At 43.3% G+C, this 21,599-nt stretch overlaps 3 protein-coding genes and 1 pseudogene across 4 annotated transcripts in view; 3 read left to right on the forward strand and 1 right to left on the reverse strand.

Moving 5' to 3' along the window:
- LOC309548727 (uncharacterized protein) overlaps positions 1 to 2,589 on the reverse strand; it is a gene marked incomplete at its 5' end in the record, with an annotated part of 365,133 nt that extends 362,544 nt beyond the window's left edge. The window contains one exon of the mRNA XM_082248682.1: positions 2,569 to 2,589. Within this exon, the coding sequence (XP_082104808.1) occupies positions 2,569 to 2,589 (21 nt within the window). The remainder of the gene's footprint in view (positions 1 to 2,568) is intronic.
- Positions 1 to 21,599, forward strand: part of LOC309550227 (uncharacterized protein) — a 1,381,219-nt gene that overhangs the window by 734,023 nt on the left and 625,597 nt on the right.
- The window catches only part of LOC309548726 (uncharacterized protein), a gene marked incomplete at its 5' end in the record, with an annotated part of 286,787 nt that overhangs the window by 22,356 nt on the left and 242,832 nt on the right, over positions 1 to 21,599 (forward strand). Inside the window, 4 exons of the mRNA XM_082248681.1 lie at positions 7,317 to 7,433; positions 7,561 to 7,695; positions 7,782 to 7,905; positions 8,022 to 8,119. Of these exons, the coding sequence (XP_082104807.1) occupies positions 7,317 to 7,433; positions 7,561 to 7,695; positions 7,782 to 7,905; positions 8,022 to 8,119 (474 nt within the window). The remainder of the gene's footprint in view (positions 1 to 7,316; positions 7,434 to 7,560; positions 7,696 to 7,781; positions 7,906 to 8,021; positions 8,120 to 21,599) is intronic.
- Positions 15,948 to 16,960, forward strand: LOC309550760 (E3 SUMO-protein ligase ZBED1-like; annotated as a pseudogene). The gene is made up of 2 exons: positions 15,948 to 16,291; positions 16,502 to 16,960. The product of its transcript is annotated as an E3 SUMO-protein ligase ZBED1-like (transcript).

Below are 21,599 nucleotides of genomic sequence, written 5' to 3' on the forward strand. Positions count from 1 at the left end.
AGTCCACTAATCACAGGCAGTGAGACATTTACTGATCTGTGCAGCTGCGGATCGGGAAATGTCTCACTGCCTGTGATTAGCGGAGTGCAATGTCGGCTTCCTGGCGGGATCAGGCACGTGTGAACTCGAACACGCCCGAGCCCATCTCTAGTCAGGATGGTCATTATCTTGTCTATTTATTATCAGTGCTGTTTGTTGAGAGGAACATATTACTAGAATTTATCTTCAAAATGAAGAGAATGTGCCGCCCAAAAGTGGGGAAATGTTCTAACCCTGAAGGGGTTAATCTAGGTTTCCACACTATATATGTGTGTATCATCATCTGCTGGAGATAAAAGACGTCACAGTGACTATGGAGGAAGAGGACGGACATGATGGGGGGGGGGGGGGGTTACTGGGTGTAAATAGAAAATAAGATCTTATTACCTCCTCTGCTGCCTCTTCCAGCAATGTCTCCTCTCAACTTCCTCCCAACTCACCTCTCACCCGGAACTTCCTGTCTGTACCTGACATCACTTCCTGTCTGTATTCCATAGAGACTTCCTGTCTTGGTAGAAGTGAGATCACCACCTTGTGGAGCTCAGAGGAACTGCAGCCCTGAGAAACGTCTGGTAGTGTGAACACGACCTTGTGCTGTGTGTGTATGTACTGTATATCCTTCCCCTTTCTCTCCTCCCTGAGTGTGTATGAAGAGGCGGAGCTCCTGCTGGAACAGCAGTCGGAGGAGGAAGCCGAGTCTAGGAGGGAGACTTGCAGGAGTGAGCGAGGAGGATCCAGTTCCTTTGCCATCGGAGGTGAGGAGAGTGTGAAGGATGTTTGTGACTCTGGTAGATGAAAAGCTGGGAGTCATATTGCTCTGGTGAGTGGGGAAGCACTACTAAGGGGGCGCCCTCACCATCACGTGTGTAAGAGGTGGAAGAAGGCGTGGCTATACTACAGCTGGCACAGTTTGGAGCACGGAGAACTTTCACACCTTATCAACTTTTCATTCATTTGTGGATTTAATTTAGCAAAATAAATTCATTGAAGTAGTTACAAAGTGGAAGCAGTGGACTTGCAGAGAGCACTATATTGAGCACAAATTATTGTATGATTACATGAATTTTCACAGGTTTTTAGTTTATTTAATATAGCAGCCACTATTATGATATGAATGAAGTAGGTGTGAAGTGGAAGCCGTAGATCTGTAGAGAATATTATTTTGAGCCCCTAGCACTTTATAGATGAATGTATCCACATATTTTAGTGTGTATGTACTGTACACTGATCAGCCATAACATTATGATCACTGACAGGTGAAGTGAATAATATAGATTATCTCATTACAATGTCATCTGGAGGTGGGCGGGGTATATTTGGCAGCAAGTAAACATGTTTTCCATGAAGTTGTTGTTTTTTTAAAGCAAAGAAATGGGCATTGCAGTTTGTTGTGTATGGGGCTGCAAGGGATGTGGGCGAAGAGATGGCACCAGGATGCATTATGGGAAGAAGACAAGCCGGCGGAGGCAGTGTGATGCTTTGTCTGGTGGAGTTCTGGTGGGTGGGTATAATGTTATGGTGGGTGGTATAATGTTCTGGTGGGTGGGTATAATGTTCTTGTGGGTGGTATAATGTTCTGGTGGGTGGTATAATGTTCGGGTGGGTGGTATAATGTTCTGGTGGGTGGGTATAATGTTCTGGTGGGTGGTATAATGTTCTGGTGGGTGGTATAATGTTCTGGTGGGTGGTATAATGTTCGGGTGGGTGGTAAAATGTTCGGGTGGGTGGGTATAATGTTCTGGTGAGCAGTAAATGAACACACAACTTAGTAAGATAAATAAAATGAAATAAAGGAAAAAATAATTCCACCACCATTTTATTCTCAGCAGAGGAAATAGATACTAATAGGCTGCAGGAGATCTGCTTCATGTCAACCACCTCATTTTTTCTTATCAGATCTCCTACAGCCTATTAGCACCCATTTCCCTTTCTATGTCTCAGCAGATCTCCTGCAGCCTATTAGCACCCATTTCCCTATTAGAGAATAAAATTGTGGTAGTTCCAATGTTTTATGTCACACGATATTAGGATTAGGAAACAGAAAATGTCAGTAAAAAACCCAGTGCAGGTAATTTTGGGGCCACGGACACAATCTATCCCCCAATTCATAGATTCCTAGAGAAGAGTTTGTTGTGGAAGTGAAGTTGGGTACAAGTCAATGAAACCCCCGACCCTCCCAGCTGAGAACAATGAAGGAGATTACTATTCCAATCCTCCAACCAGTTTTCTGGCTGGGAAGGTCTGGGAGTCAATATTTCCCCAGCTGACCAGGAACAATGAAGGAGTTTACTATTCAAATCCTCAACAACTCGTTTTCCCACTCGCTATTTCCCTAGATGACCCCTCCCCTCATATCCATAAATTTCGCCCTCTTATAATCAAAGTAAAAGATGTGACAACATCTGTGATAAATCGACGCGTTTCACCTCATCAGTATCCAGTGATCAACCATAAAGTGATATCACAGTCCATCCAACGTCTCCTTCATACTTCAATAAATGATATCTCCACCAATAAATGTCTCCAAACCTCCAGAGCTTCGTCCACCATATCTCAGTATATGCTCCAGCAAACCATGTGTAGTGGACTACAAAACACCTCCTTCCCCAAAGAACAATTGTGTGCTCTCTTGGTGCTCACACTCAGATTGTGCGCTCCCCAGACCTCCATCACTCTCCTAATAAGTGGCTCCACAATAGCTTTGGAGGAACCCTGACTGAGAAATGCTGGACTAGGAAGTAATATATTTCTCTCCCCCTTGGTGGGAGTGGAGATGACCCGTCTATAAGCATATACAGTACATACACACACAACACAAGGCCGTGTTCACACTACCAGACAGTTCTCAGGGCTGCAGTTCCTCTGAGCTCCACAAGGTGGTGATCTCACTTCTACCCAGACAGGAAGTCTCTATGGAAGACAGACAGGAAGTGATGTCAGTACAGACAGGAACTTCCGGGTGAGAGGTGAGTTGGGAGGAAGTAGAGCAGAGATGTTGCTGGAAGTGGCAGAAGAGGAGGTAATAAGATCTTATTTTCTATTTACACCCAGTAACCCCCATCCCCCCCCCCCCCCGGTCATGTCCGTCCTCTTTTATCGCCAGCAGATGATGATACACACATATATAGGGTGGAAACCTAGATTAACCTCGTATATTGCAATAAGGGAATCTATGATCTGCATTTTTATATCATATTACCAGTTATTGATGATTATAAATAAAGTTTTGTATGAATTTAGTGATATATGATGATATAGAAGATGCAGTTCTTGGCTATAAATGATTAAGGAATCTGGGCGGGGGGGGGGGGGGGACACTTTTTAAGACCTCCTCACCTACCAATAGCCCTCCTGGACAAAGATTGGTGATTTTCAGTCCAAACACATCGGATATCACCAGGTTAGGAGAGCGCCCTCTCTATTTATATCTAAGCGGTATCCGGTCCGCCATCCACCGGAGTATCTGTGACTGGGTACCTGGTGGTGGATTCGCTCTTCTGCTCTTTATGCTGGTATTCCCCATTTACTGCTATAGAGATGTCTGTTGCTTCACAGGCCCCACAAACTCTGTGGGACTACAGAGCCCAGCACACCTGTCATCTACATCCGAGGCTGCCAGATTACCCCAGGAGTTGTCTGACACTTTGTTATCAGAAAGTTTTATTGGAATTATCGTGTTGAGGATTGAGATATTTTGTCCATAGTGCAAGCGCTGCCCAAACATTTATTATTTGTAGATTAACCCCCTTCAGGATCAGAGCATTTCTCCATTTATGGGGCTGGAACATTCTCTTCATTTTGGAGATATATTCTAGTAATTTGTTCCTCTAAACAAACAGCACTGACAATAAATAGAGAAGACAATGACCATCCTGACCATACATCACCTACAAAGGGCAATGATTACACCACACAGGCAGCCAATGGGCAATCATTACAATATGCAGCCAACACAATGATGGAGTGCAGGGGTCAGGAGCATAGAGCCCCTTACATTGCTGGTCAGGAGGAAGAAAACATTCCCCAGCCTGCCATGAAGAATGTTCCATCATTGTCAGAGGGAGGAAAATACTGAGGGCTCTGAGCAGAGGCTTAACTAGAACCTTCAGGGCCTTGGTGCAAGAAACCATGAAGGGCCTCCCTGACCCACTGGTCCTAGGCTCTCTCCGTCAGTTAATTTCCCATTGGCTAATGTTGGAGGGTGTTGAGCCCACATTGGGGGCAGATCAGGGACAGCAAGGGGGCTCTGTATGGAGGGGACTCTGCAAAGGCTGAATGCGCTGCACAACCTGTTCTTAGCAATCCTTCTTGGAAAACCTGGCACAGCTTGGTTTCTTCCGCCACACAGTGCCTCCTGCCCTCCAAATCCTTCTAGGAGATCAAGAGCTAATACCAGCCTTTTACCCCAAGCACCATACACACACACAAGATGTTGAGTTAGAACCAAAGGAATGGCTGTTTATTAGAGCTGCACGATTCTGGCCAAAATGAGAATCACGATTTTTTAGCTTGGAATAAAGATCACGATTCTCTCACGATTCTCTGTGTAACAAAAAAAAATTGGGATAACTTTACTGTTACGTTTTTTTTTTTATTCATTAAAGTCTATTAATTGCGTTTGAAAGACTAGTGCGCAAATACAGTGTGACATAAAATATTACAACAATCGCCATTTTATTCTGTAGGGTCTCTGCTAAAAAAAAATATATAAAATGTTTGGGGGTTCTAAGTACTTTTCTAGCAAAAAAAAACTGATTTTAACTTGCAAGCAACAAATGTCAGAAAAAGATCCAGTCTTTAAGAGGTTAAACTTCCTTTCTCCCTGGCAGAGGGAAGAAAAAGATACAATGTAATCATTTTTGTTTATAGTTACTGGGAGACTTTGCTGATAGGCGTTTGCTGGGAGGCTTTTTTTTTTTTTTTTTCTACAGCTGTTCTCTCTGCTATGCAAAGAATCGAGCATATCTCAGGGTTAGATCGTCAGGGGGGGTGAATCGAGATCGCGATTTTCATACGATTAATCGTGCAGCTCTACTGTTTATTGAACAGAAATACAGGTTTTTTTGTTTTTATACACTTCAAAATTAGGTCAGTCACCACATGAACAATAAAACTAAATATTTACCCAAAACATCACACACTGGTTTAGATAATGAGGTAGAGTTGACACAAAACTAATCTCATCATGTAGGAACCTCCAATAGTTAGCCAACAGACAGAAACAGTAGGTGACTCAATTAACAATGGGAATTCACATCTAGGACACACACAGTGGGAGAGACACACATATCACCCCACCTCCGACTGTCCGGCAACAGCCTACAACAGTCTATGAGTCAAAACTCATGCAATGTTCCAGCAGTCTGAAAAGGTGCAATACATTTATCTATCGATCTCTTGAGGGATATCTTCGATAAATCTTTCTGTCCTAAGTGAAGGAGCCTCTCCAACCCAGTCTGCAGGAGGGCCACCATATTCCCTCTGACTATTAACCTGTAAAAGATTAATAATACACCTCTCCATCCACTCCAGAAGGGAAGCCTTATTGTCTTTATTCAGAGAATTAATCCAAGCCTCCCTATCAGCCTCCAATATGGGGTTGTCTATTATTAGAGAATGAGCTGCTCTCTCAATGTGCCATAATCAGTGAGTAGGAGGCTTGCCTCTAGTCCTCTACAAAAGTCCCTGTCTCGGTTGGGTCTGTTACAGCGATCAATGGAGGAGCCTCCACTAATCCCAGGATTCTTTACTCCGGTAGCAGGATCCTTCCTGCAGTCTTGGTGCCCCCCCCCCCACCGCATTGGTGTAACACCTGGGCCAGGTTGCAGGTGTGACTTTTACGTGAATTTCACGACCGCGGTAGTTCAGCCACTGGTTCTGAGTAAACTAGAGGAGCTGAGGTACCTCTGAAGAATTTGTGGGACTAAAGGACTCTGAGAGCCTCTGAGGGTTGATTTCAGGGGGGATAGTGTAGCAGAAGGACTCTGGGGGCCTCCTAGTAAGTGATAGGGGTGAACAACTCTGAGAGGTTAAATAGGAACGTTGAGAAAGAACATGGACTTTAAAGGCACTGGGTATATAAAACATAAACATTTTATTAATTCACACTTTTAAAACGCCAAAAGAAAAAACAAAATTAACATATACATCGCCTCAAAAAAGGTGTGAATGTACAAAACATCTAAGATATATAGCAATCACATTGCTGTGTTATAACGAACAAGTACAGATTATTGAGGTAACATGGTAAAGTAAGTGATACTTCACATCGGGACGATCCACCGAAGGTGACAGGTAGATGTGCTGCCTTCCCAGGGAGATCGAGCGATGTGTTTGCACATAAATACAATATTTTATTGAGCCAAGTTGCTCGACATGTTTCGCATTAAGCTTCTTCTGGAGCTAGTAATTCAATGCTCTATATGGTGATAAAATAAAGATCAATTAGATCTGACCTCTGAGAGGTTAGTGCGGCTGAATTGCTGTGGGGACCTGTGAGGCACGAAGGTAAGAAGGGGCTTTTAGGCTCATATGGGCTCTTGGTCTCTGAGGGTCCTCCCACCCCACCTGCACTTACTTTTCTGAACTCCTTAAAGAACTACTACCAGTAGCAGTGAAGAAATCATCTCACTGGTCAAGGAATATGTTGCAGGACACAAAATAGACCAAGAGAAAAACCCCTATCAAATATTGTCCTTTTCCTACCCACACTGGGCTGCTATTGGAGAAAACAGAAGAGACTCCTCCCCTACAGCTCTGTACTCCACCAGCTATCCAATCCCGTCTCTTACAGCAGAGAGTGACAGTGACATCACTACTGTCAGTCAGCAGGCTGCCGGAGATTGGAGCCTTGCAGCCGGAGTTCTTGCAATTATCATGATTAGCTGGCAACTCCAGCCAAAAGTCAGCAAGTGCCCCTTCCTGGACATCATGATGACCAAGACATTGACCTCACAGCCCTGCCCCAGAGCAAACAATTCAAAGGAAGGATTGTATTTATCATTCCTTATCTGCAGATCTAATACTAATTAAATCCAATTCATAAACAAAAACAAACCCAACAGAGAAAAAGGAATTTCTGATCCGGCAGGTCAAGAGGGTCCTGGAACTTCAAAAATGTAGCAAACTCTAAATAGTTCAAACTAAATGTGTTCACATGGGGGCAGTAGTTCCTAAATGTACAGCAACCCTCCTATTACCCCCCTTACATCCCCATCCTACTATTGTGTGACCAATAAAATCCACATACCGGTAATTCTTACTTTCATTTCCCAAAGTTATCCGTCTACAAGGAGACCTGTATAGATCAAATGAGGATGGAGGAGGACCGGAGTCACATGACTGAGAAGATACTAAACCTCACCCTGGAGATCATCCATCTGCTGACTGGAGAGGTGAGGAGGATTCTGGGAGGTCACATGACATCACTCTTAACTCTATTAATAAAACACAGACCTGACCGGAGAAGTGAGGAGGATTCTGGGATTCTAACATGATATTCCTATTGGTTCCTCAATACAGAGATTTCCTCCTCTGAAGTCAGGTGATCATATGACCATCACAGTGCCTCCATGTGACTCCCTAAAACCTGAGAGACACAACATGCAGAAGATTCTAGAAGTCACCAAGAAGATGATGGAGCTGCTGACAGGAGAGGTGAGCGGTGCTGGGAATTCTGGGACATTATCCAGTAACAGACAAGGGATGTGTCTGGATGGTGACTGTATCAATGTGTGTGTCAGGTTCCTATAAGGTGTCAGAATGTCACTGTCTATTTCTCCATGGAGGAGTGGGAGTATTTAGAAGGACACAAGGACCTCTACAAGGACGTCATGGTGGAGAATCAGCCGCCCCTCACATCACCGGGTAAGAGGAGACTTTATTGTAAAGGAGAGAGCAGTACGGAGGCTCCACCTAGATCCCCCATCATCTGATAAACACATGGAAACAATGTATTCAGTCAGTGTGTGTGTTTCCTACAGGTGGATCCAGTAGTGGGAACCCACCAGAGAGATGTCCCCGTCCTCTGTATTCCCGGGACTCCACACAGGAAGGTCACACCATCCCTCACCATCATCAGGTAGATGAGGAACAATCACTGATAGCATCATTAGGATCTGTACATTATCTGCATTGTTACCATTGATGTCATTTTTATTATATATTCAGAGTGGAAAGCTCGGGGATGAAAATATTGATATTAAAGAAGAGTATAAAGAGGAGGATGAGGAGTATGGAGTGATGGAGGAGTTTATAGAAGGACACAAGGATATGATGGAGCCACCTAATACCAGGAACCCACCAGAGAGATGTCCCCGTCCTCTGTATTCCTGGGATTCCACACAGGAAAATCAAACCATCCCTCACTGTTACAAGGTTGGTGGGGCAGAGAATATAGAACGTGGACTCGTGGAGACAATGTGTGTATTCTTTTTGGTGAGGTCACAATAATAATTATTATGTCATACAGATGTTATTATTGATCTTTCTCTTGGTTTAGGGTGAATATCCGATAGATATAAAAGTTGATGTTAAAACAGAAGACGAAGAGACGTATGAGAGGGATGATCAACATTCTGCAGAGGTGGATGGAATAACGGGGACATCAAAGATCAGCACAGGTGGGTCCTTAACATTAAATACATTACATACTTCTGACCCCTGCACTGTATACTCTATGTTGTGCATTACATACTCCTGTCCCCTGCACTATATACTCTATATTGTACATTACATAATTCTGATACTATATAGTCCTATCTGTTGTATCTTATACATTAAGTTGTACATTACATAGTTCTGCTCTCTCTCCTCTACCCACTGCTATATATACACATAATATGGATTCTCTTTTGTTACTCCCATTTCCTACCAGCTGGACATTTTATATCTGATGATTTGATTGGAGGACAGACTTTTACATGGTGATAATAATGTGATAACATCCTCCAACTTTGGAACCTTAAACAGAAAGTGATAATGAGGGAGGAGTCAGTAACCCAATGATGGTGGTCTTCAGGATCAGTCCAGTCTTCATCTTGGTTGTTCTCCCCCATCCTCACTCTCTGACCTCTAGTGGGGCTCTGCCCGCTGTTATTCATGACTAAATCATGGACTAAATAAGGAAATGTAGGACTTCTTGTGTTGGGAAGATGGCAATGAGTGATAGAGGGGGTAGGGGACACTCGTCCTATAATCCCCTCCTCACTGTCACTCCTATAAAAGACAGTTCTCGTTGTTTCCTCACTCTTTGACTAAGGTCCATGAATAAAGAAATGAACTGGTAGAAGATCAGAGGACCCATTTACTAGTTACCTTGAGGGGGGAATTGTAAGATCCTCAGAGACAAAGCTGCCTGATGTGGGCGGAGTCCTGGTTTAGGGGAACCAATCTGCTGATGTCTAGTAATAATCTTTGTATTTCTATTTTAGTACATGGATGGGAGATGAGGAAAACCTCAGAGGATTGTCTCACTTTGTCTCCAGACTGTAAAGTAGAAGACGAGGAAATCACACAGTATAGTCCAGGAGAAAACCCGGCTACCTCAAATGTCCATCCGGCACCACACAGTGTAGATGGACCATCATATTCCTCTTATCCTGAGGAACCTCAGACTGTGAGGGACAGTGTCGGACCATCATATTCCTCTTATCCTGAGGAACCTCAGACTGTGAGGGACGGTGCGGGACCATCGTATTCCTCTTATCCTGAGGAACCTCAGACTGTGAGGGACGGTGCCGGACCATTGTATTCCTCTTATCCTGAGGAACCTCAGACTGTGAGGGACGGTGCCGTCCTTCCAACAGATAAGAGTTTTTTTTGTACTGAGTGCGGGAAGTGTTTTCAATCTACATTCCATGTTAATAGACATAAAAGATCCCACACCGGGGAAAAACCACATTCCTGTCCTGAGTGCAGGAAATGTTTTTTCAGTGAAGTCCAATCTTTACAAACATCATATATCTCACACGGGGGAGAAGCCATATTTCTGTCCTGAGTGCGGGAAATGGTTTTCACAGAAGTCCAGTCTTTGCAGACATCAATGATCTCATATGGGGGAGAAGCCGTATTCCTGTTCTGAGTGTGGGAAATGTTTTTCACTGAAGTTCTATCTTGACACACATCAGAGGACTCACACAGGTCAGAAGCCATATTCCTGTCCTGAGTGTGGTAAATGTTTTTCACAAAGGTCCAGTCTTTCCACACATCGGAGATCTCACACAGGGCAGAGGCTATATTCCTGTCCTGAGTGCGGGAAATGTTTTTCAGTGAAGTCCAGCCTTTGCAGACATCAGAGATCTCATATGGGGGAGAAACCGTATTCCTGTTCTGAGTGCGGAAAATGTTTTTTAGTGAAGTATCATCTTGACACACATCAGATATCTCACACGGGGGAGAAGCAGTATTCCTGTCCTGAGTGTGGGAAATGTTTTTCAAAGAAGTCCTATCTTTACATACATCAGAGATCTCACACAGGAGAGAAGCCGTATTCTTGTCCTGAGTGCGGGAAATGTTTTTCACTTAAGTTCTATCTTGACACACATCAAAGGACTCACACAGGTCAGAAACCGTATTCCTGTGTTGAGTGTGGGAAATGTTTTTCACAAAGGTCCAGTCTTTCCACACATCGGAGATCTCACACAGGTCAGAAGCCGTATTCCTGTGCTGAGTGTGGGAAATGTTTTTCACAAAGGTCCAGTCTTTCCGCACATCGGAGATCTCACACAGGGCAGAGGCTGTTTTCCTGTCCTGAGTGTGGGAAATGTTTTTCCTTTACATCAAGGATCCCACACAACCCTCGAGGTGTATGAGTGCCTTGAGTGCGGGAAATGTCTTCTATATGAATATTGCTGGACATGTGGAGAAGAAGCACACCATGATATACACCTCAGATATACTCCATGGCTGATCTTCATCATGTAAGAAACAGTTTCACGGGTGTGGAAATTTTTGATAAAACTACTTATCCAAGGGACTAAATCGGGGTCCCAATCTACTTGCCCCATATGACAGTCTACTTGTCCCTTATAATGAAAAGAAATGGCTGCACTCAGATGTGGTCAAATCCAGGTTTATTGGACATCCCAATGTGGCAAAAAAGTGGCAAGGTAGATGCGTTTCACACACTAAGATGTGTGCGTAATCATTACAAGGAAAAACTGGTATAACATCTCAATATATACACATGTATTCAATAAACAATTAACAATTGATAACAGATGGTACAAGTGAAGAGGTAAACCATTATCCTGGATTGCAGGTGATACAAATGCACCCTTTAAAACATCTTGATTTCAGTGATGAACAATGTGAACAATTCTAATTGCATAGTGTATTAATTTTATTTTATTTTTATTTTTTATGTTATAGGTATGTGTGGATCTAAGATAACAATGGTACACAAATAAATAAAGCACTGCCGCATCCTGAGAGGGATAAAAAAATAGTTGGATAGAATAAATTAAAATAAAATAAAAACTTCACCAGGTGTTGCAGTGATTTATCGAGTGTATCAAAGTAGAAAGATTCCCCGCTGGAGAAAACAGAATAATCTTCCATGGTATGTAATGAGAGGGGAAAGAGGAGAAGCCCTATGCATGTTATTATCAACAAGGTTATAAGTACATATCTATATGGACATGAATCACATCATACAAGATATTTATATATATATATATATATGATTGATGCACAGGGTGGTCTTATTCATAGAAATGGGTCACATCCCATTCAAAGTTCATACCTTGTGGTATACGGGTCTGTAAATGAAAAATCCCCCCCGTAGGGGTTATTTGATTTTTTCAATAATTTGTATTTTCATTGCTGTAGTGTCCCCATTATGGTACATATTAAAGTGTTTAGCTACATTAGTTTTGGAGTTTTTGGTCACACTATATAAATGTTCATTGAACCGGTCACGTAATCGCCTGATTGTCCTGCCCACATATTGCATATGGCAAATGTTACATGTTAATAAATATATAACATAATTGGTATGTTCCCAAAGGTGAACTTCTCCCTGCACTGCTGTCACACAGAGGGCTCGGATTGCTGAGCCGCTGCAGGAACATGTAACGTGTTACCAAAGGTGAACTTCTCCCTGCACTGCTGTCACACAGAGGGCTCGGATCCCTGCGCCGCTGCAGGAACAAGAACATGTAACATGTTCCCAAAGGTGAACTTCTCCCCATACTGCTGTCACACAGAGGGCTCGGATCGCTGAGCCGCTGCAGGAACATGTAACATGTTCCCGAAGGTGAACTTCTCCCCGCACTGCTGTCACACAGAGGGCTCGGATCGCTGAGTCGCTGCAGGAACAGCAACATGTAACATGTTCCTGAAGGTGAACTTCTCCCTGTACTGCTGTCACACAGAGGGCTTGGATCGCTGAGCCGCTACAGGAACATGTAACGTGTTCCCGAAGGTGAACTCCCCGCACTGCTGTCACACAGAGGGCTCGGATCTTTGAGCTGCTGCAGGAACATGTAACATGTTCCCGAAAGGTGAACTTCTCACCCCACTGCTGTCACACAGAGGGCTCGGATCACTGAGCCGCTGCAGGAACAGGAATATGTAACATGTTCCCGAAGGTGAACTCCCCCCACTGCTGTCATACAGAGGGCTCGGATCACTGAGCCGCTGCAGGAACATGTAACATGTTCCCAAAGGTGAACTTCTCCCCGTACTGTTGTCACACAGAGGGCTCGGATCGCTGAGCCGCTGCAGGAACATGTAACATGTTCCCGAAGGTGAACTTCTCCCCGCACTGCTGTCACACAGAGGGCTCGGATCGCTGAGTCGCTGCAGGAACAGCAACATGTAACATGTTCCCGAAGGTGAACTTCTCCCTGTACTGCTGTCACACAGAGGGCTCGGATCGCTGAGTCGCTGCAGGAACAGGAACATGTAACGTGTTCCCTAAGGTGAACTTCTCCCCGCACTGCTGTCACACAGAGGGCTCGGATCGCTAAGTCGCTGCAGGAACAGCAACATGTAACATGTTCCCGAAGGTGAACTTCTCCCCGCACTGCTGTCACACAGAGGGCTCGGATCGCTGAGCCGCTGCAGGAACAGCAACATGTAACATGTTCCCGAAGGTGAACTTCTCCCTGTACTGCTGTCACACAGAGGGCTCCGATCGCTGAGTCGCTGCAGGAACAGGAACATGTAACGTGTTCCCGAAGGTGAACTTCTCCCCGCACTGCTGTCACACAGAGGGCTCGGATCGCTGAGTCGCTGCAGGAACAGCAACATGTAACATGTTCCCGAAGGTGAACTTCTCCCCGCACTGCTGTCACACAGAGGGCTCGGATCACTGAGCTGCTGCAGGAACAGGAACATGTAACATGTTCCCGAAGGTGAACTTCTCCCCGCACTGCTGTCACACAGAGGGCTTGGATAGCTGAGGCTCTGCAGGAACATGTAACATGTTCCTGAAGGTGAACTTTTTTTCTTTAACCCTTTCACTGTCAGAGTTGGTTTTGCATTTTTTGCCCACATGTTTAACAATTCATTTGAGGCCTGAAGATTATATAAATCCCCCAAAACATTAAATAATTTCTAAAAGCAGACACCCTATAGCAGTGGTCCTCAACTCCAGTCCTCAGGGCCCACTAACAGGCCAGATTTTAAGTATTACCTTGGGGAGATGCAGACTAGAGTACTGCAATCACTGAGCAGCAAATGATATCACCTGGGATGTATTTCAGTTATCTTGCAAACCTGGCCTGTTAGGGGCCCTGAGGACCAGGGTTAAGGACCACTGCCCTAGAAAATAAAATAGTGGTAGTTCCAATTCCTTATGTCACACATTACCGCAAAAGTCTAGGAAACACGAAATATCAGTAAATAACACACAGTTCATTTTAGGGGGCACAAAAACACAATAAAATACCCAATTTTTTCAGTAAAATGTAAAACCCGAGGTTGCACCAAGTAAATTGATACCCAACATGTCACACCTTAAATGTGCCTTCGCCTGTGAAATGGTGACAAACTTCAGTACCCTATATTTTCTATAGGTGATGCTATAAAAGCCCCCTATAGGTCATCAGTTTAGTGCTATGGAGGAGGTCTGGTGCTGGAATTATCGCTCTCATTCCGGTGTGTGCGGCGATATGTAACGTGTATCACAATCAATGTTTTCAGGCGTAGGTGCCCCAAGTGGTGCGTTTGTTTGTAAGTGTGTATATGTGGGGGTGGGGGGGCATCAAAAAGTGTTTGGAGGGGGGATTTTATGTGCCTGGGTGTAACTTTAATTTTGTACGAGTAAAAAAAATGTTTTTTTTTTTACTTACATTTTTTCATGCACATGTCTATTATCCCGCTAATCTTTATAACTCATGACCAGCTGACTTTGACCCCGCCATTTATCACCGTCTCCTTGCTATGTACCCCAAGCGTTGTGTAAGTAGCACAGATGTTAATTTACAATGTTATAAAATTATATGATTGCTATGTATTTTTATTTCCTGTAAATAGACCCCTTAGTTCCTTGGCCAGGCATGGCTTCATACAGACATCTGAGGTCCTCCTCATACACTGGTGAGTACAGTACACACTGAAGGATAGAACGTCATCAAAGCAAGGGGGGGCCCCGGGGGTTTTGGCTCAGTGCATGCATAAGAGGGAGTCTGACAGACAGACAGACAGTCATATTTTATGAAAGATGTTGCTTGGTTGACTTGTTGCGGCTTAGTTTACAAGTGGTATTTTTTTTTTTTTAAAACACTGACAGAGTTTGGCAACTTAGGTCATCCGTCTCTGTCACATACGTGGTAGTATGGTGGTAATGGCAGAAGGAGAAAAAGATCGAAAGATAAAAAATGCACCTAGCGTTTTAAGAGCAAACATCTGGGCACATTTCGGATTTTACGAACACACAGGGAAGCGTGAGTTGGACAAGACACACGCCGTATGTAAAGCCTGTCACACAAAAATTAAATACCTAGGGAATACTACGAACTTGAGAAACCATGTTAGCCGTTTTCACTCTGAGTTAATAACACCTGTCGCCACCAGCAGTGCCACCACTGCCAAGGAAAGACTGCTAGACCCAGATCAGCCAAGAATTGATGCCATACTGTCAACTTATCCGCCCAACTCAGAAAAAGGGAAGAAACTAACCAAAGCTGTGGCAGCTTTCATCGCCAAGAACCTACGGCCTTACTCAGTTGTGGACAACGCCGGGTTTCGCTACCTTGTGAAGACGCTAGAGCCACGTTATAAGATCCCATCACGCAGTCACTTTACAGAAAACGTTATACCTGCACTCTACCACGACACCAAAGCTCAGGTACTTGCGTCAATGAACCAAGCCAGTCGAGTCGCAATAACGTGTGATTCATGGACTTCAGTCACAACGGAGTCCTATGTTACAATAACAGCACATTACGTTACTAAGGACTGGCAGGTCTTGTCACATGTGTTGCAAACAAGAGCCATTTATGAGTCTCACACAGGTGCTCATCTGGCAGAGCTACTGTCTCATGTCGTGGAAGAATGGCAGCTGTCTGATAAATCTGTAGTGCTTGTGACCGACAACGCGGCGAACATGATAGTTGCAGCTCAAGTTGGTAAATTTCCTCATGTTAAATGTTTTGCCCATACACTCAATCTTGCATGTCAGCGGGCACTGAAAGGGGACACGCTCTCCAGGCTTCTCGCCAGAGTGCGACGAATATCCACATTCTTCCATCGCAGCACTAGAGCAAGCCACTGTCTAAAAGAAAAACAGAAATGTCTGGGCCTGAAGAATCATAAGCTAATAACTGATGTGCCAACAAGATGGAACAGCACATATGACATGGTCGAGAGGTTCTTAGAACAACAACCTAAAGTTTGTGCCACCTTGCTGTCTCCAGAAGTCAGAAAAGGAGAGTCTGATCTATGCACTCTCCATGAAACAGATGTGTCAAATGCAGAGGACGCTGTGAGTGCATTAAAGCCAATGAAGGATGCAACCTTGCTGATGTCAGAAGAGCGCAACCCAACAGTGTCTCTCATTGCCCCTCTAAATGCACAACTGCTCCAGAGCATGACAGACACCATGGGAGACACACCCATGACCCATGAGATCAAGAATGCCATCAAAACAGATCTCCTGAAGAGGTACAGCAGTGAGGCAGAGAAGAAGATCCTTCATACAGCCTCTGCACTGGATCCTCGCTTTAAAGGACTGCCTTTTATTCTCACAGAGGAGGAGAGATCGGAGATATACAGAGGAGTGACTGAGGAGGCTGCATCTTTGGAGGTAATTAGAATTTCATCATGTTTCCTCCCAGACAGCTAGAAGCTCAGCTACATTGTGTTGTGTAATAACATTCCCTGATTCACTGATGCGGTGTGGGAAGTGGAACTGTATGGTATGGATTACCGTGCAGTTTTCCACACCTCATCAATGAATCACACTCTTAGTCAGTTCAGCTCTTCTTATACTATTATCTTTTGTTCAAACACACAGATTACATCTAATAGAAGGACAAATGTGGATGAAGTGCCTAGGGAAAAAGCAACTGTGGAAGAAGAAACAACACCCATTGAGGACAGCCATTCTCCTCCCAAAAAAAAGGCCACAACATGGCTGCTCATGACTTTGCTGGGGCAGTCTTTCACTGAGGGTGCAATAGAACCTAAGACCCCCTATGCCAAGGCAGGAGACGAAATGGAAAAATATTGTAAAGCCCCACCTCTGCCTCTCACTGAGGACCCTTTGAAATGGTGGCGTGAGCATGAGGTCATATTCCCCCTCCTCTCTCAGCTGTCAAAGCAATACTTATGTATCCCAGGTACAAGTGTATCTGCAGAGCGGGTTTTCTCTACTGCAGGAGATGTTATAACAGCGAAAAGAAGCAGTCTGAAACCTGAGCATGTGGATCATCTAGTGTTCTTACAGAAAAACCTACATGTTCCCAAATGCTAAGCACTGAAATAATTACTAATTCGTGTTTTTAATGAATTAGTAATTACTAATTCAATCTGCCGCCAGTCACCAGTCAGTCACATCACCAGTCTTATAGAATAGAATATGCCATCAGACAGCAACAGTCTGAGCATATAAACAGACCAGTAAGTGTGCCATATCCTAAAATTTGCTGATTTAAAGAACATGGAAAATTGGGAAGAAAGGATTTTCTAGGCACATACCGTAGATTAAAATATAATGTTTATTCAATTTTCACAGACAAAAATGAAAAAAAGGGGGAGGAGCAAAAACATACATAATGAAAAAATACAATGTAAAAACCGATTAGGGCCTTGATGGCTTACTAATCATCTAATAGCACATACAGCGGAACTCATAAAATGTGGTTCTTGACAGTTACATTACTGTTAAACATGACAAGGATGATGGATAAATAGCGGAGATCCTGTCAGAGATCAATCCAATGGCAGGCACCGTTGAACACGAAGTCAGAAAAATTATGACAAAGAGTAATATTTCAAATGCTCAACATGTTTCGCCTCAAGAGAGGCTTCATCTGGAGCCTACTTGTAAATATGTAGGAAAGTTCTGTATGAAACAAAGATGTGATAATTAAACACATGTTTTCATATAAACAAATATCATATATGTTGTTATCTAAGGTTTAGAAAATCGCATGTATGTTAATGATGACCTATCCAGTCACCGGTTGGGGATATGCATGCAGATGAGCGGCACAACCACCAGTGGCGCAACGGGTAATGCACCCCAGAGGCACACCCAATGATCACATGTGGGGGACCACAGCGTAATAATGGATAAATACCTGTTTATTAGTGATACTAAAAAATAGCAAAAAAATAACAAAAAAATAGCAGACCAGCAGGTAAAAGCGTATGGTATTAACCTACCTGAATATTGGTTAGGCAGGGCATAAGTCACTGCACTGTAATTGCTGGTAATTAACGAAGGGACACTCATGGACCAGTCAGAGCTTAGTATAGTTTGCAAAAGGGTAGCCCAGGGTGGGTATAAACCTGGCTGCCATCTGGATTAGGATATAATGGTATCCATAAGTCTCAAACTGAAAAACTGCATCAATAGGCCACTTAATCCGTGATTAGTAAGGAAAAGATAACTGCCGTGTGTATATTACTACGGCAGGGAGTGAGGAAAAAAAAAGGGGGGGGGAGAGGGAGGGGAAGGAGAAAAAGAGGGGGGGATATACCAAATAGGTGGAAGGCCATAGAGTGGACCCAAAATGGTGCAACCCGTATGAAGCATGCAAAAGGATAATAAACGACACCCAGATAGTATTGGGTGGACTAAAGTCTATGTGTGTAGATTATAAAGTGCAGAGGAAAGAGTCTAAACCATCCACCGGAGTAAGACAGAGGATAGCCATAAAATATAAAGTCTTACCAAGCATTAAACAACACTGAGTTCGTTTCCAAACAACCAATTGGGTGAACCCCAAAAGTTAGGTCCACTAAAAATGGTATATAGAAGGCCTGTAATAGGTATGGGTATCAATAGCGTTCCAAAAGTAACATGGAAAGTATATTAGCAAAAGTTGCAATCGGATTATGCCAGTGGAAAGTGAATACCTTTAGACAGCTCTGCAATGTAAGTCCATGGTGTCCTCTCCGGATGGGGAACCGCCGCCACAACGAGGCCTGAGTGTATGGCCTCTTTATAGTGTGGACCCCGAGTGGCTCGTCATAGACGTCACCGCTCCGGCCACGCCCCCCGACGTAGTCACGCGATATCCAAAGCGGCCGAGAGGCCGCCACGGAAACCGCAGACCCGTTCGGGGAGAATAGGCGCATGCGCAGGACAATCGATGTCCCCACATCCGCCCATTATGCCGTAGGACGCCAACACCGGATGTGAAGCGTCACTACGGCTTACCTGGCCGCACATGTGTCAGAAATGGGAGCCGCCCGGAGAACACCCCGCAGCGCCACACCTGGCAGCCGCCCAAACCGCATGCAACTCCACAACATGACGGTAACCTAGGGGGGACAGGTCATCACCTAATAGTGAGAGAAATTGTTGAATAAAGCAGAAAAAAAAAAAGGAAAATTAATTACTTAAAGTTTGTCATCATAATATTATGGAATATCAAAGAAAATACATATATAAAGAGAGAAACAATGATATTGCGTCAAAAAATGACCTATAACTCTACCGTACATCAATGTGGATAAATAAGAAATACTATAGGTTAATGAATATAAAATGCCATATGGAAAGGAAGTATATGTCTTTTTAATAAGTAAGAATACTTATTATGTAAGCAACAAAAGTCATATCTCTTACTTACACACATTTGTTAACCAACAATAGGGAAAGGGGGCTGTCTCCAGACTTTGACCAAAGCGAGATGGGGGTGTACCAATGAGCTAGTTGTACCCCAGTACCAGTTACAGAATATTATTTAGAGATTGACATATATTTAAATTTTTTGGACAAACAGAGCAACCAAATAATGTTCATGGTTCTCATGAGTCTTACCATGTTTTTACATTGTATTTTTTCATTATGTATGTTTTTGCTCCTCCCCCTTTTTTTCGTTTTTGTCTGTGAAAATTGAATAAAAATTATATTTTAATCTACGGTATGTGCCTAGAAAATCATTTCTTCCCAATTTTCCATGTTCTTTACATCACCAGTCTTGTTTTATAGCTTTATAGCACTGATGGTTTGTTTTTGAAGATTGTCCTGTCCAATGTGTCCATTTCCAATCCATAATCCGTTCCGTTGCTTCACACTAAAAGTGTCTAGGCAAGTAGGCAGGGGTTCATTTAACCCTCAACCAAATAAATAATATTAAAGTGTATTTTCTTCTAGACAACTGACTGACACCAAGCCAGCAATGGTGCAGCATTATAGGAAGGAAAATCATTGAGAGAAATAACTTGTACATTTGAAGCTTAACCTCGAGTAAATCTTATCTTATTGGATCACAAATAAATACACCAATTGTGGATTCTTGTGTAATATACTATATTTGTGAGTTTGTGAATGTGACCCCCATAGTATTTCCTCAAGGTTAAGCTTCAGTTTACAATTTATTCTCTCAAGGATTTCCTTCCTCTAATGGTGGCTTGTTGGCTAGCTTGGCTTCAGTTACAGATGTAATCGACATGGTAGAGTGCTGCTCAGTGCAGTGCAGGTAAAGTTTTCTTTCTGTAACGTGACTGACTGACTGACTGTCGTGACAACTCAAGAGCTTATAACGCAGCTCTAGCATTAACTCAACACACACACACACAGTGTGTGTGTGTGTTGAGTTGATGCTGAGGCTGCGTATAAGCTTTTGAGTTGTCACGATTCACGACACACACACACTGTGTTTAGTTGACTGGCAATGGCAGGGGCAAACACAATCGCAGTGAACCTGGAACATTTTATATTTTTTACAGCTTTTCTGGCACTGGAGAGATGGAGAATGGCTTGTTTTCAAAAATGGTCCATTCACATAAGTGAATTGATAATTATTTAAGCTTAAGCTTATATTTATATAACTCCCCTCTAGCAGCCATCAACTCACTTCACTTGAGTTGACTGGCAGTTGCAGGGGGAAACAAACATCACGGTGAACATGGAAGTTATGCAGCAGTGCACTATTGCCAGGTTCACCTTTGATATTTGCTACTAGTCAGGAAGTGCTCTGTTTTGTAGAGGACAGGTTATGGCACACACCTGGAATTTATTGCAACGCATGTCTGTCTGCTGGTCTGTTGTACTCTGTAGCAATAGCAATTGTAGGGGGTTCCCTCAACCAAACAAATACTAAAGGTAAAAGTGTATCTAGACAAGTGAAGGCAAGCCAGGCAGCCACGGTACAGGAAAGGACATCCTTGAAAGATTAAATCAATCATACATTGAAGCGTAAAACCTTGATTAAATCTTTACTGGATCACAAATACACACAAACCTGACCTAACCTATATGCCTTGAGTTGTACCAGTGTGGCAATGCCAAACCTTTCTTCAGTTCTCATGATTCTGATGCAGACAATCGTGTTGTGTGTTTTTTTGTGATCCCATGAAGATTTACTCAAGGTTTAAGCTTCAGTTGATGATTTACTCTGTCAAGGGTTTTCCTTCCTCTAATGGTGGCTTTGGCTTGGCTTCAGTTGGGTTTAATCGTGGTAGAGACAGAGACTGTCTGCAGGACAGGTAACGTTTTCTGTAAAGTAAGTGACATAAAAGTGACATAAGTGAATTGATAAGCTTAAAGCTTATATTTGTAACTCCCCTCTAGCAGCCAATCCATCAACTCACTTGAGTTGACTGGCAGTTGCAGAGGGAAACAAACATCACGGTGAACATGGAAGTTATGCAGCAGTGCACTATTGCCAGGTTCATACTTGATGTTTGCTACTAGTCAGGAAGTGCTCTGTTTTGTAGAGGACAGGTTATGGCACACCTGGAATTTATTGCAATGCATATTCACATAAAAGGATTTATATATAATGTTTTGTGGGAATTTATGATGACCATTTTCACAAGAATATTAGCTTGGCTGGCTGGCTTCTTCTATCTTGGCTTGCCTTTAAAGTACAACTATAGGCAAAACTTTATCCAAAATCAAAAAAGTTTTGCCTTTAGTTGTACTTTAAATGGTG

The sequence above is a fragment of the Pelophylax lessonae genome (genome assembly GCF_965119305.1).
Source record: "Pelophylax lessonae genome assembly, chromosome: 3".
Lineage (NCBI taxonomy): Eukaryota > Metazoa > Chordata > Amphibia > Anura > Ranidae > Pelophylax > Pelophylax lessonae.